Source organism: Erithacus rubecula (assembly GCF_903797595.1).
Source record: "Erithacus rubecula genome assembly, chromosome: 1".
Lineage (NCBI taxonomy): Eukaryota > Metazoa > Chordata > Aves > Passeriformes > Muscicapidae > Erithacus > Erithacus rubecula.
In genome coordinates, this window is record NC_136658.1 from 87,437,447 (window position 1) to 87,453,679 (window position 16,233).

Consider the following 16,233-nt stretch of genomic DNA (forward strand, 5'->3'; position numbering starts at 1 on the left):
AAATGCAAAATACAGCCTTAGTCAGTCACTAGCTGTACCTCTACTCTATTTACTCACTGGTGAGTAAAAAATGTGGCACTTGAAAAAATTTTGATATTGCTTTACCCGTACTAGAATCTGAATTTCCCTGTAATTTCTAACTACACAGTTTTGATCTTCAAAGTAAAATATTGCTTAACACATCATATATTTGTTTCAAAGGCATAAAAAATTAAGAGTTTGCATAAGTGGTACCATGAAAATGTAAATATTTCTACCTTTCAAAGCAATCAAATAAAATCTTGTGTGAAAACAAGCTGTGTGCAGATATCACACCTTGAAATATAGCAGTCCTTAGCTACAGGCAGGGGAGAGAATGAACAGAAATGTCGCATATTTGTATTTCACACAACATGGAAGACTAGGAGCCTGATATTACACCTACTGAAATGAACTCCAGGGTAACTGGTGAGAGAAGCATGCATCAAGAAGTGAAAAGACTCAGTCAAGAAACTGGGTTTAATGGGCAGATCTCTGCAGAAATCAAGTACCTGCAGTATGGTAACAATCAGCTTCTCTCTGCTTTGCCAGTCAGCAAAACAGCAGCCATAACATTCAATACTCATTTCAGATCTGAAGTTAACCAAGACAGTAAACTTCTAAAGAGTTGATTGCACCTAATTCAGTTATCCAGGAAACACAAATTACAGGAGATGCCCACAGGAGTTGCACCACTTCTCCTCTCAATTAACAGAAGACTGGTTTGGGACCATCTGTTTTGAAAAAGCTTAAACAATCAAAAACCTTTATTAAAAAATGGTTGCTGTTGAGTTTTTTGTTTGTTTGGTGTTTTTTTAATGGTCTCATTTATTAGGCACCACAACATGGTTTATTAATAGCAGTCAAACTGCTGCTTGATAGAAACTTTTGTTTGTGGAAACTGTTGACTGGACATCTAACAGCTGTCAAATAAGCTCTACACCATACAAACCCACAACTCTGCATCAAGTATGGTGAAATGTGGTATTTTGCTTCATTTTTCAAACAAGTTTTTTTAAAAACTGGGGGGAAAAAGTGACAAAGATGGAAACTAAAACATTGGAGGAAACATGTCATTTTATGCCTAACACAACTGTGGTTGCTTGCTGACAGAAGCAGCTGAGGTGGAGAATACGAGCAGGCAGCAGCCCCGAATATCCAGGTTTACCCAGCCATGGCTCCCTGACCCCTCCCAGGCTGTCTCCACATGAGAGGAGTGCTGTGTTCTCTGAGCTCCCACCCTCGCCCTGCCCTGGCTTTATCAGGGCAGGAGATGCACAGGTGCCAAGCTCTGCCTCGCCCTGCTCCCTCCCAGCCCACCTCACCTCTAGGAAAGGAAGCCCAGGTGACCCAGGAGCCACAACTGGACTCTCACTCTGCGAGCAAGGACCAGACCTGCCGAGAGAAACCATGGGGCACACATCCCTCACTCTCCAAAACAAGAACAACTGCTTGAGGACCACTGGCAGTACTGTGCAGTGATGTTCCTGACCTTATTTCTGCTGGGAATGTTCCTCCCTCCCTCCCTCCCCAATTCCACCACGCTTGTCTGATGTTTCCTTTTCTGCTGTGTCAAATACAGATAACAAGTTACTCGAGGCAGGGATCTGTCGAGAGCAGTATAGCTCATCAGTGAAGGGTTTGGCAAGCTGTAGGAAAAATGGAGCAGAGCAAATGACCAGCCTTTAAAACAAACACAGTTTCATTTATTCATAGCTTAATAACTTACTAATTCATTGCTTAATGTGTTATTAGCAATTCACTTTTAAAATCAGGCTTTGACCCTCAAAATTCCTTTCTAAAGGCATAGTTAAACTAAGTTCTTCCCTCTGCAATTTCCAATGCATTGATGATTTTTGAAGTTTGAGGTCTCCAGCATTAATGATGCTATAAAATCAAACCTGACACTTCTAATAACTTTTTCTTGAGTCCTTTTAAACTCCAGTAAATTGTAGCCAGAGCAGCTGCTTGTGAAGCACTCTGATCTCAATGAGATGAAGGGGCCCTGAAGGACAGGGTGGCCCTTGCAGTCCCAGACAGGCTGTAGAGCAGGGTCTGTGAGCAAAAATAGAGCCTAATGAGCCAAAATATCCCCCTGTAAGGTTAACCCCCAGCTGATCTGCTGCCAGGAGCAGGAAGCAGAGAAAAGGGTTAGGAAAGAGAGGAGAGTGGATGTTCACCTCTTACTTCCTTTTCCTCCACGATTATCTTTAAAACTGAATACTGTAAACTACATTTGCTGTAATTTAATGACACAGGTGTAGCTCTCTGTAGCAGCCATGCATCACATGTCTCACATGTCAGGGAAGCTGGCAGACTGGCTGTCAAACCAGCAAGACTGCTGGTCCAGGGTGGTGGAGGGAGTGGGCAGGCTCCTCTCTCATAGCACTGCCTGCTCCTGCTTTCCTTCTCAGGCAGGATGCACTCCAAAGAGCCAGCAGCCACACTGCAGCTCAGGGAACGTCCACGTGCAGAAAGTCAGGAGCTGCTTGATGGGAAAGGATGGGAGAGGAGCTCCTGAGGGAATGTGGGGGAACAGGAGGGGCTTCTCCACAATCCAAGTGCCAAACGGGAACACCCACACCCCTTCCTGCCTTGGCAGTCACACATCAGGACTGCCCCAAATACCTGTATTTCCCTCCAAACTACTCTTGGATCTCTCTAAACTCTCACTCTCCTTTGGGGATAGAATTTAAATCCAGCCTCTTCCCACCAGCTCCAATACGTGTTCCCTGCAGCACCACATGAATGTCAGGCAGTCTTTACTGAATTCAGCACTAGACCATTATCCTGAAAGCAGCATTGTGGGGTTAGAGGGTGTTTAAAGAGAGTATTAAATAAAGCCTGCAGTAATTGCTCTGTTTCCATGTTTGAAAAGGCATGTGGTATGATGCTGCAAAGTTTCTTCCCGATTTTCTGAAGGCTGAGTGGGAACTGTTAGTACTACTTTAACTTGGATAATTGCTAAGCACACCTTGCAAAATTAGCAAAGGAGCATTTAATGTGTACCTTTACTATCCTTATGCAAAATTATGGCGCTCTCAGTGCCACCCAGAGCTTTTTAATTCCATTAGATCTTCAAAAATGTAAACAATTGCTTTGAAAAACACCTCCCACTGGCACACTGAAATAATTCATCCTCTGTCTTCATGTAACAACAGAGAGAAGCTGTTTCTATTAATATCCCTCTCCTGCTCCAGGCTTTGTGGTCTCAAAGAAATTCAGGTATACAATTTTCAAAGGATTTGACTTTGTAACAATGATGGCACTGAAGTCAGATGCAGACTGCAACGTCCTTGAAAGGCAAGTAAAGCATGAGATGGGACTAAGAAACAATGAAGAGACTCAGCAGAAGGAAATCAAGAAAGTACGGAATTACAAGGCTAAAAATGCTGTGTGTTGGTTTGTATTTTTTTCTTACCTTTACTTCACAAGTGATTTATCTGATGTGGAAAGGTCCTTTTTTTTTCCCCCTGTCAGCTGTTGGTAGCATTTTGAAAACCATCAACAACTTTGATGACTTCTTTTTGTTCCCTCCAGTGCACTCAAATGCTCTTTGCCTCCCTTTACCTTTACATATCCAGTATCAGAACCCCAGCACACATCCCACAGCTCACTTACAGCACCAGCAGCTGTTGCACAGAACCCAGAAATGGAATTTTTGACTGTGGCTGTCCTCAACAAAACCACCTGTGCCAGGACTACAGTAAATGTCTGTGTCCTGAGCAGACTGGAGCTATCTCATAATTACAGCCTGGCATGTACTCAAGCATGAATTAAGTAATGATGATGAATTTTCATCACTCTCATGATTCTGTGAATGTAGGTCATATTCCATCATAGCTATTGAACATAAAGCTATTGTTTTTCAGGCAGTGTATTATGGGACCCAGCTTCATGTCCTACTAAATGCCCATCTATGAGCAAAACATCCAGAGAATCTTTTTATATCACCTCATTTCTGCCAAATTTTCCTTCTTACCCAAGCTGCATAACCAAACACACCTGTTTTGCTTCCTTAGCCCATGTTTCCTCTTGCCCCATTGCCAACAGTCCTCAAAGTAAGCTGGAAAAATTCCTTCCCCAAACACAAACAGGCTTTTTTAACTACTTTGTTTCACTGAATGTTTGGGTAGGAACTTTGATTTTGTTTTTAAGTATTATAATAGAATAGAGTATATAGAATAGAGTATTTTATATCAATGTACTTTGCCATTACAAATATGCTAAAAGGCTGAGTAAAGTCTCAAAAAAAATTAAATAAATCTATTTGGTAATGACAACTAAGTTCCAGACTCAGCTGGAAACTGAAAACAAAAGCTAGCAGAAGAATCATCTGGTGTTTGGAGAGAGGAATTCATGTGTGTATCAACAAGAGGATACAGGATGGGTAAATTCTGCCCTCCCACATCCGAGACACTTGCCTGAGAGTTCAGACACTTTTCAGAGGCAGACAGAGAATCAGAAAAACCCACTCAGCTTTCACATCACCACATGAATTACCAAATTATTCTCTTCACTGCAGTAAATCTGAAAATTGCAAATGTTAAGACAAAGGAAATAGAGAATAACCAATTCAATTACAGGTATTCCACAGCAGCCATCAGGATACAGAGCCATAAGGAACATTTCAGTCTGGCAGCTGCCTCAGGTGGCACCGTGCCTGCAGTAACACATGCAAGGTAAATGCAGAAAGGGGAAACAAATCAGTCACACAACACACTGGTTCATTTGGTTCATGGGCCAAACCCTGATACAAGACTGGTTTTACAAAGCTCTTGTTCAAACACTGACATGGGACATGAGGTAACCTCAAATGACCAGTGAGTAATACAGAGTTACCTGGAGAGAAAAACAGCAGCCCAGGATAAAACAGTGACTAAGGGAAACAACTCTGTCCACCCCAGAAGCCAGACACAGGAGTGTTTACAAAAAAGGCTGCAATTTATCATTGATATTTTTAACAAAGAAGATTGTAGCCTGAAGTATAATTTTTAAAATCAACTATGTGTATTCTCATAATTTTCTATTTATATAAATCATCTTGGTGTTTCAGATGCATAACCACCCTCCCTTTAAATCCATCAGATGGTAGGCAGGAATTGGAAAAAAAAAAGGAAGATACATTTCTGGCTCAACAAGAATTGAGACCTTAAAAGAACTAGGACAGTCACTTTTCAGTGCAAATTTTCTGCCTGCCACATAAAATGCTGAAGGAAGAAAGACTTTCAGTAAAACTGTCACTTAGCAAATGCCTCAAGCACAGGAAGGGTGACAGCACTTACAGCCCTGAAGTAACAGCACAGGTGAAAAACAGGAGCTTACTTAGTGCTCAGCAGTGCAGCTCTCAACTTGCCAAATACCTGTTTGCCCAGATTATCAATTTCAAAAAGGCTGACTGCTGCCAAGCAGCATTACACACTGAAATCTTCAAAACCCAGCAGTGCCATGCTGCACTGTGCCTTATCAGCTCACCACAATTTGAGTGCCACATTCTACTAGGAAGCTGCCTTGCCCTGTGTCCTCAAAGGGATTTAAGTGCCTAAGGCACCATCACACTGGCTCCTACCAAGCTCAAACACCATCAGCCTTCACATGAAGGAAACATTTGGGGATGGCTATCACGAGGCTTCTCATTTCAGCTTTCTCCCACGCTGAAGCTCACAGCCAGTTACACCTTTTGTGTGACCAAGTTTAACATTTCTTCACTGCAGCAAGTGTTTCTTTGTGTCCCACTCCCTGCTGCCCCAGGGAACCCTGTTGAAGCTCAACAGCCAGCTCTCTGCCCCAGAACAAACTGTGAAATTTAAAGCATTATTACAACTCAAAAGCCACAAAAAGAACAGCAGAGGCAGACTGAGGATATAACTACAACCCAAGACTGTAAGTAAGAGGATCTATTGCCTGAAGCTGCCCACTGTGCAGGAAGCCAACCTCCAAGGGGATGATTCCATCTCCACCTGCACCAGGACTGTGTGCCTAGGCTGACTGCTCCACAAGGCATGGGGAGGCTGCTCCCATGGGGCTGTTAAAGGCAGTGCTAAAGGCTGGACTTCCAGTTTGCATCACCACAAAGCTGCATTCCTTTGTGTGGTGAGCCAAGAGTGTCATGCTTGAGCTATGTAGTTGTGGGGATAAGTAACTAGAGAGAGGTCAAAATAGTTAACACAGTATTCAGGGCTAACTCAGGAGACCTACAAGTGATTAATCCATATAAAAGCATTCTCTTTCTGTCCAAAATGAGAGCTGCTATTTAATGGGACAAGACAAAAGAAACAGTGGAACCAAGTTAAATATTGTAAAGCAGCAGGCTCAAACTACCAGCTGAAATGCAGGGTTTCCTTAAGAACCTTAAGAAGTTGTTGGAACTGACACACAAACAACAAAATCTCAAGTAGTTGGCTTGATCTTCTTCATTAAATGGAAAAGTTAGCAACCCAAATGCCTCCTACTCCCAGGTTTACATCAACTTAGAGAAAACACCTTGAAGACAACAGAGCCTGTGTTACATGCATACACTCCATCCCTGCTCTGCACTGTTCCTTTTCTGCAGGAGTTCCCTGCTATTTGATATGCACAAGGTAATCTTGCAGCTTGGCTCTCTGTGGTTGGAAGCGTGGCAGGCAGCTGTCCCAGGCACTCCTGCCAAGAAAATATTTTGAGACACCATAGTAATAAAAATTCATCAAAGGAAAAGACTTTTTTATTCTTTCTTATCACTAAGTACTTAAATCCAGGCAGGGCTTTCCTGGCTCTGCAAGCTTTATAATAGCCAAAGTCCATAAACTGAAGAGAAGACTGACAAATATGCACCCTGCAATCCTCTGAAAAGCCATCATTAATGTGTCATCATTTACTGTTTAATACCTATTTTTGGATATGAAGTCAGTGACAGATGTTTTTTTTTGGGGGGGGGGGCAGAGTTGCATGTAAAAAAAAAACAAACAAACAACCCTATTGTGATTAAATGTTTTGGGACACAATCTTTAAGCAAGAATAGCTTGGTTAAAAATAAAATTTAATCAACTTTGATGTTGATCGAAATATTTTTCCTCAGATTCCCAAAAAAGCAGCCAGCTCCTTTAATAAGGATGATTTAGTTGCCATCTTTGAACCTTACTCCCACTAGTTTCACTAGATTCAGCTGTTTCAGTAGCAAAATAAAGAGTTTGGCTTAGGCCAGATTATGCTAAGAAATGGATGCCGTGCAGGATCTGTGACAGTGCATCCCCATAAAAAATATGAGCAATCCACTCCTTACTGCTTGTGTCTGTTCAACTGCAGCTCCCACCCTTAAAGTTCTAAACCTCACATCAGGAAGGGTATGCCTTTTTTTCCTACTTTCACCAGAAAAGCTGAAACAAAGTATAAGCAAGTGAATTCCAGGCAGAGGCTTTCCCCACTACCACTAAGGGCCACCTGGGTGCAGTGGATGTGCCAAAAACCTGCAGATTTCAGAGCTCTCACATGGATCTCTCCAACTCTTCCAGCTACATAGAAAGCTGACCAAGTTGCCAAGTAGTAAATCAATGCCTTCATGCTCAGACCTGCCTGCTTGCCAAATTAACAGAAGCATACAGAGCACTCTGCCACATGGAGAAAGACTTTTTGAGTTCCCAAAGTTGAAAATCAAGAGAAACAAGGACAGAAGCTACAAGGGTAAGAAAGAGAAGGCAAGTTCACAAGAGTGTAGGAATGGAGAGGACACATAGAACAGGTCCTTCCAGCTGCCCACAACTTTAAAATGTCCCTTCAGCATGCCTGAGGATGTTCCTGTTTGCTCTTGCAATAATCCTACTCACCCCAGTGATTCTGGGTACTTGGAGATGGTGTGTGAGTCCCTTCCTCCCACATCTGTGCCTAATTTGTCAAGACAGGTGAGCCAGCCTTCAAAACTTCAAAACCCTGCCTGTCAAGAACTGAAAGCCAGGGAAATGTAATGTAAAGTTTGGAGCCAAACTGTGAATAAGACTGAGAAGTGACTGAGGCTGAAATGGCTGTGGGGTGCTACCTGTACTTAAAATACCAGCACTGCATACACATTTACTGAGGAACCACATGTTTTCCTTCTTTGGTTTGCAGATGTTTCTTCTTTCTGCAGAGCATTAAAACTGTGTTTGAGGAGAGGAAACAGATGGTAGCTGCAATAATGGCACTTTTCCAAGGTGGAAAGAAACCATTATAGTGGGGCTTCCACAAGCTTAAGGCTGAGAATGTCAGATTTGTATTGGCTGTTTGCACAAATTAGACAACAGATCACTGGCAAGGCTTCCAAATGATGCAAATCTAGGGAGGGGGCTGACATTGAGAGCTGGTGCCTTAACACTGTGTGTCAGTCACAGCAAAGGAAGCCCTAAGCAGAAACCCCACAGCAGTCAGTGACATGGACAATCCATGAGGTCCCAGAACTGTTTATCATCTCAGGCTTCAACTTCTGAGCTACTATTCCATGGAGAGGGGAATCCTGCCCATAAACAGAAATTTGTGGAAGAGGGTTGAATTTAACATAGCAAAAGAACTGAAAAAGAAGAAGAAGAAAAATAAAAACTACATCCAAACAAAGAGAAAATCTGCCATTATACATCAAAACAGTAAACATGGAAAAGACCCAGATTTTGTTTTTTAATATCAATAATATTTTCACAGTTTTTTTCTGAAATAACCCCAAAATTCTAATGGAAAATTAAAAAAAAAAAAAAAAAAAAACATAACTAAAGAATTTCTTTATATTCTGTCTTTTATAGATTTATATGGGACCAGCAAAAGCAATTAGTCTGGTCATCCAAGTCTAGGTGGCCATTTGATAGAAGATAAGTGGCTTGGAAGACTGAGGAGCATATCTGGGAAAAAATAAAAATATGCCATGGGAGCTACCTTTACAGTTGCTGTTAAAGTGTAGGACAAGCTTATTTTTAACTGTGGAGCAGGAGTCAGAGCTGGAATATGAAGCAGATGATACTATTAAACTAGGGGGCATGGTTTTGGTAGCCAAGTATGTCCAGAAGGAGAAGATAATGTATGTGTAAGGTGTTGGAGAATAAGGTCGAGGTGAAGAAGATGAGAAATAATCAGTCAAAGCTTTGCCAGAGAAAGCTGTCCAGATTTGTGAAATGTGGCAGAGGAAGGCACTCGAGGGACTCAGGGAGACGATCACTCACTGGTGAGAGAGTAAGGAGAGGTCAGTAACTTACCATGGGAGCTGGGAATGTGAGAAAACCACAATTTGGTCAGAGCAGAGGAGCAGGATCTCTAAGGCAAGTGCTGGTGTGGCAGTGAGGGATGAGTAGCCCAGCAAGGTTGTGAGAGTGCCAGACTCACACAGGGGAGTTGCCAGCAGGGGAGCAGCCAGAGGCACAAAGGCTGTTCTGGTGAGCAGTGAAAGATTACAGACACACAGAGATTTGCCATTCCTAACCTCAGGCATTGGGAGATGCTAGGCTGGGAGCTGGGCTACTCCAGCATTCCTGGCCCCAGCCAGCCACAGGAACGACCAGTGCACCTCAGAAGGTGGAAGGACTTTCCTTTTTAACATGCCCCCTTCTCTCTACCCCTTCTCTCTGTTCAGCACACAAGGGTTATAAAATTCCTCTTTTGACTCAAAAGCTTGAAATTACCTGGGATAAATCTCAGACTGCCTGCAGTAAAATTCAGGAAAAAAAAAAAATAAAAGCTAAGGAAGAAGAACAGTTTTTTTGAACTTTTTCATGCAGAATCCTACAAAGGAGAAAATCCCTGGATGCCTGGAGGTGGACAGCTGTACAGGGGGAAGCCAGGGGGAACCTCTGCATGTCAATTACTCCTGAGCATGGAGCTATTGAAAAAGTCTAAACATGATCTTGGCTGTTAAGGAAATCTTTGCTTACAAAAGGTTTCTGAATCAACAGAACTGCTGTGAAGCCAGAGAGAGGAAAATTAGACCCAAGGACAATGTACAGCCCAGGAATGGGAGACAGTGACAGAGAAACTGTCTGAGCAACCTGAAAGCACCAAGGGAGGGAGGGGGTGAAGGAAAAAGGAAACCTGAAACAGTCACCTATAAATACAACCACTGGCTGTATAAAAGAGCTGCCTTTGGCCTGAGAATACCTGCACAAGGATTATAACACAGAGGAAGAAAGAGAAGGGGAAGGAGAGGGACCAGGTGAATCATATGAACATGAAATTGGCTGTAAAGTCTGATTTTCTCTCTCTCTCTCTTTTTTTTTTTTTTTTTTTTTTTTTCTTTAAATATGCAAGTTTAACGAGCTAAAAAACAGTACATGGCCAGAGCTGCCAGCAAGTACAAAAACAGCATTTGGAGCTGCTGGTAGCTCACATGAAGGTCACAGTGTACCTGCAGCTGCATAGCTGAGAGACAGGCAGTGTCACAGACAATCCTCCCACTCTGGAGCCTCCCTCTCCTTCAGTTCAGCCAGAAAAGGATCCCACATTCCCAACCAAATCCATTCTTAAAAAATTATCTTGCCTCAGAAAAACTAGATCAACATTTTCATGGGAGTGGAAAAAGAAATGCACAAAATACTAAAATAAGCTGCAACAGACAGTATGCCCTATCAGACTGGCTTTCTTCTTAAGCATTCAGAAAAGCAAAGCAGATGAAATGAAACAAATATCCACATATTTAATAAAGACATGCTTTGAAAATAGGAAGATAATCAATAGGAATAAAAAGGAATGTGTAAAAAATAGTATGTGACCTTTACTTGCAATTTAATGCTTGATCTTGTCAGATCAAATCTTGTTTCCCCCCACCCCCCGCCAAAAAATGTTAAGAAGGTAAAATACCTTCTATCCCTACCCAAGAAAACAGAGGCAGCTGATCTGTTCATTCCATATTTGTTATTTAATCGATGTGTTCATCAAACTACAGCATCAGCCATCTTGCTAATTATCTCCTTCCACCACATGGAAATTGAAAAAGATTAAAAAGTCACCCTTAGGGAACAGAGGACTAGGAAATGGGAAGATAAATTCCAAGTTTGAGTACTGCTATGAATTAAACCTTATAATGTTCTGTATTTTCAAATCACTGTTTTGCTTCACATGACAAGAAGATGCAAGACTTCTGTAATCTGTCAACCAAGAATAAAGGGCAAACCAAACAGTTTCAAAGGATGCAAAAACCACCTCTCTTGTCTTTCCAGGTAAGTTTTTATTCTGAAATATGTTCACATCTCTGCATAAACAACAGCCAGGACAACACTCCCTAAATCTAATCAAAGATCACCTCATGGTGCACTGCTTCTTAGTTCTAGTTTTGAATACACAAGCATTTATATTTTCAACAAATAAAACAATCTCATAAATTTCCATAATCTTTCTACAGTGCTAAAACCATTTAAGCAGATCTGCTCTAATTTTTAATCCATGCAGACGTAAAACTACATTTACCATGATTAATTCATGCAACTCTTCATTCTCGTGGCAATGCAATTTAGATCCACCCAAAATACCAGCTTTCAGTGCTTAGTTAGCTGAGCTTTTCACTGCTCCATATCAGACCCTAGAGAAATCTGTAATTCCCTCAACTTAGATATAGCCTAGTCAGATAGAAATTGAATCAAGACCCACTTCGAGTACATGACTGGGCTAACAGCTACCCAAAACTACTCAAAACGATGTTTAAAGCATGCTTCAGGAATAACTAAGTACTAAAAAATGTTAATTAGCATTAATGTCAATGAAAGTTTAACCTGCTGACAAAAGCTCTTAATGTTTTCTTTACTATTAATGAGAGCATGCATAAGGAAAGCTAGTCAGATTGCCAGGATTTTCTGTAAATCCCACAAAATCACTACCAGCATCCACACAACACATTATTTAAGACCAGCAGCTCCTCCTACCAGCGCACTGGGAAACCGCATTTAATCTTTGCATCAATTCTTCTAGGGCCATTTCTTCAATTTTCAGCCAGCATCTCATTCTCAGCTAAAACAAAAAGAATCCGCAGCAAGCATGCCCCCACTGCTCAAGGATTAAAGGAGGCGGAGGGGGGGAAAATCCCCAAAGCAGCGCGCTAGAGCAGCGCTCCGCAGCCGTGCATTTCAATCGCTCCGCTCGGCACAAAGCAGGGAGGGAGGCAGAGCCCGCAGGGAGGATGGCAGAGCCCGCAGGGATGGAGGCAGGAACCCCGGGTCCCTCCTGGCAGAGCCCGGCCAGCCGGAGCCGGGAATGTCCGTGACAGCAGCACCGCTCCCAACTTGTGTCCGCTCTGCCGCGGGTGCGCTCGCCCGCAGCGCAGCCCTCACTGCCCAGGGTGGATGCGGAGCGAGTCCTCAATGGATGCGGAGTGAGCCCTCAATAGCCAGGATGGATGCGGGGTGAGTCCCCAATAGCCAGGGTGGATGCGGAGCGAGTCCTCAATGGATGCGGGTGAGTCCCCAGTAGCCAGGGTGGATGCGGAGCGCTGCGGAGCCGAGGCGCTGGGAAGGGCTGCGCTGCATCCCCCAGCTCGCAGAACGCCCCATCCTCAGCCACGTGAACGCCGGGGCTCCCCCACCTTCCTGCCAGCCGGGAAGCAAAACGCTTTGGAGAGGATGATCCCGCTCCCGCCAGCCCGCAGGGTGCCCTCGCGTCCCGTTCAGAATGGTCAGTTTTCAAAGCTGAGGACTCCAAACTTCCTTTAAACGCTGTCGAATTTCCTTTAAACACAGCTGTCTTCTGGACTCTTTGCAGGAGTTTGCTTAAATGTTGTGCCACAGCAGCTGTACAACTGTGAAATCTGTATTCCCACCTAAGGCAAAGGAGTTTTAGAGCCGGGCTCTATGGATCCCTCAAGGTGTACAGCAACAGACCTGCTGCAGAAGGCAGCCAAGAAAACCAAACCTCACAACCTGTAAACTTCCACTTACTGTAGAGGGTACAGTGCCACTGGGAAACTTTCAGGGACACAGAAAAACCTACAAGACTGAAAGCAGTATAATGCTTCTCTATACAACTGCTTCTCATAATTAATTTTCACTCCTTTTATACAGACTGTTCTATAAGTTTGAAACTATGATGCTTTTAACACTTTTTTTTCCAAAAGAACACCCATTGTTGAGATTTAGTATCTCATTTCTCATTGTCCTCTTTCATTTTTTAGTGTCTCAAATCTAATTGTTGCATCAGGTTTTTGCTGATGGTCAGCTAATTCCCCCACTCTTCTAATCATCCTATTGGTTTTATCCTAATTTTTAATCAAAATTAACAAAATACCCATGGTTAAAAGAAAAGGGGGTTTTTGGTTATATTTAAAAGGACTGAGCTGTGTTATTTAAGAGAAGTATTATTTTCTACAGATTGCATACAGCAGGTAAAAACAGCAGCCCTTCTGAGGGAAATAAATGGACACCTGTGATGAGTTGTTCCTAACTCTCAACAACACCATTAGAGAGGACATGAACAAAAAAAGTTTTTAAGAGGATCTATCAAACTATCTACACTTCCTCTACCAATAAATTTAATTTAGATAATTCATTTACTACATTAATTCACATTATTTCCACTCAAAGTATGACAGGCCCACAGCAGCTCATGTATTATATATGACTAGACCCATATATGTTTCCATTTCAATATTAATGGAAATGACAAAATGAAGTCTTCAGTCAAGCTTTTCCATAATAAAGTATTACCACTGAAAAACAGGATCTGTAGGAACTTTGTATGCAAAAAGTATTTTGTTCATGTGACTGCCATTTGAGACTGAATTTATGCAAAGGAACAAGTGATGGGCAGCAAGACCACAATTACCAGACCAGACTCTTGCAGTTCTGCTGGTGGCCCAGGAGGAGCAAATGCATGAGAAAAGGTGTGCAAGTCTGCAGCTGCACTTGGAGAGCTGAGGCTCATTATCAAACAAAAGCTGTGTGACCATGCTGCATCCACAGACAGCCCAGGAAGAACTCCAGATGTCAGAGACTCAATGGAATTTGTTACTGCAGTTAGAGGCCTAAGGCACTTTTGCATATGCAGAACAGCAAAGTTCACTTGTATGATTACACTGTTTGCTGGTGCAGCAAATGTATTAATTCATAAGCACCTACTGGAAGAGAAGATGATAGTTCAATCCCAGATTTCCCTGAAATCCTGCCTCAATTCAATAGCAATGTCATGTTTTCCTTGGAGAATCAGCAGACTGCTTAAGCTTCCCATATGTCAGAAGTCCATCTTTCCATGGAGTTTCTCAGTGAAATAACAAATGAAATAAAAAATGTAGTGAAGAATTTTACCACATCAACCAGTCAGCTTTCAGAATCACATAATAACTTATGCTTGTGCAAAATGAATGGAGAACCCTAATATGTTAGCTAAAACCTCAGTTACACCAACATCACATTATATGTAATTTCTACACCTTCAAACAAATTCCAAATATGCAAGATATCAGCAAAGCATCCACATGAAAGGTTTAGTCAGCTGGGCTGAAAGTTAGTTTACCAAAAAGTGGGTTATTTGTAATCATGCACTTGTTTAATCATGTTCATTCATGGAAATCAGGCAGCCTTGTCTTCCTGAGTAAGAAGCTTTGGCATAGCTTCTCTACTGAATGAAACAGAGAGTATTTCAAGATACTTAACCAAATGTGGGATTATGATCTCTGCTGGTGTGATACAGGATCATCCATGGTTTCATGAACAACCTTGAGTCAGACTAAAGAAACTGACCTTTAACTAATTAAAATCCATTTTTAACAGGAAGACACAACTGAGCATTCTTGCAACATGAAGCAATCCAGTATCTGTGAACTATGTAAGGAATCAAAACAGTCCTGAAAACACATGACTGTCTCTCAGGGAAGAGCTACTGCAGTTTTCACTCTCTTGAAGTTTTTACTTGATCCTCACATCCTTTGGATCATCATGACAACCATGTTATGGAATTAAACATGTCATTTCAGTCCCACACCTCTCATGCCTAATTAAAATTTGATAGTCAAAGGACTGATGCCCAGTTCTAGCACCAAAAGTCTGTAAATACAATAGGAAAGGTTGCCATTTTTCAGATAAGATATTATTACTTTTAATTATTTTTTAGTGGAATTCTGATTTTTAAATTCTACTAATGTACTACCTTCAGCAAAACACCTTCACCAGTCCCAGGCAAACCCCTGCCACAACAGAGGAATTAATAAAGAAATTTGGGGAGTACACAGCCTTTCAATTCTGTCTTAGGTGTTTAAAAGGCATTGGAAAGATTTTTTATCAAATGGTCTATACCTCTGTTTCTTTCAGTGAAACTGCAAAGGTAATAAGAAAGGCTCAAATGCATTACAAAATTAAATCAATCGATTTCCATGGCTGCATGGGTATAATATTTGACCTAATTTGTATTGACATTTTCTAAACTTCTATTAGATTTGATAGTCTCAACAACGTTATTTTTCCTTCAGTTCTCTATTCCACTCTAATTATGGCTGCAGTCTTCAGGAAATCCTGTTCAAACACAGCAACATCACACATCTTTTAATTCCAGTTTCACCCAAATAGGATTACCTAGTTTTTCAAGAAATTGTGGCTATTTTGAAAATGTTCCAGAAGTAAAATACAGCTATCTACTCAAGTGGGGGTTCAGACTGGTAACTATAAGTCATTAACATATAATCATGTATTGAGTTTTGCTTGAGCAAAAGAGACTTTTAACAATTTACCTAAAGATTTCTCTTCTAACTTTACATTGATCTCTGTAACATCAGTCATCAGTGAGTTCCAAAATTTAATGATGTGCTGTGTGAAGAACTGCTTTTGTTTAAACTACCTTCTTGGAAGTTTTCTGTGTGCCCCAGTTTCTCTTTTGTGAAGCAGTGGAAAAAAACCCAACAAACCCAGAAAAACCCTACAGGAAATAAACACTCTCTTTTCACATCCCCAAGCCCATTCATGACTATACAGACTGCCACTGTAGGTGATATTATGTCTCCTCCAATTGCCTGTTTCCCAGACAGAAAATTTCCTACACTAATTAGTTCCCATTTGTATAAAAGCAGCCCCATACCTCTGACTGCCTTCACCATTCCTCCACGTACACCAATTGTACTCTGACAAAGGGAGCAACACTGGGCATGGTGCTCCAGAAGCAGGCACAGCAGAGATTACCCAGTGACAGAAGGATTTTGCTGTTCTCAGTTTCCCTCTCAGCAGTTTGTAATGTTTTGTTTGCCTTTCAGACCAAGCTGAATGCCAACGGGGCTGCTGCTGTTTTCAGGGAACTGCCCACAGCCAGCCAAGGTCTCTC

At 41.9% G+C, this 16,233-nt stretch overlaps 1 protein-coding gene across 8 annotated transcripts in view; it reads right to left on the bottom strand.

Moving 5' to 3' along the window:
- The window catches only part of MCF2L (MCF.2 cell line derived transforming sequence like), a 150,870-nt gene that overhangs the window by 106,670 nt on the left and 27,967 nt on the right, over positions 1-16,233 (bottom strand). Inside the window, exon 1 of one of the 8 annotated variants that reach the window (XM_079323011.1) lies at positions 11,862-12,666. The exons of 5 other annotated variants lie outside the window; for them this stretch is intronic. In XM_079323011.1, coding sequence (XP_079179137.1) covers positions 11,862-11,940 — 79 coding nt within the window. In that variant the 5' untranslated portion in view covers positions 11,941-12,666. Of the gene's footprint in view, positions 1-11,861; positions 12,667-16,233 lie in introns of those variants that run through there. 2 more of the 8 variants (XM_079323014.1, XM_079322998.1) reach the window with 2 other exon arrangements.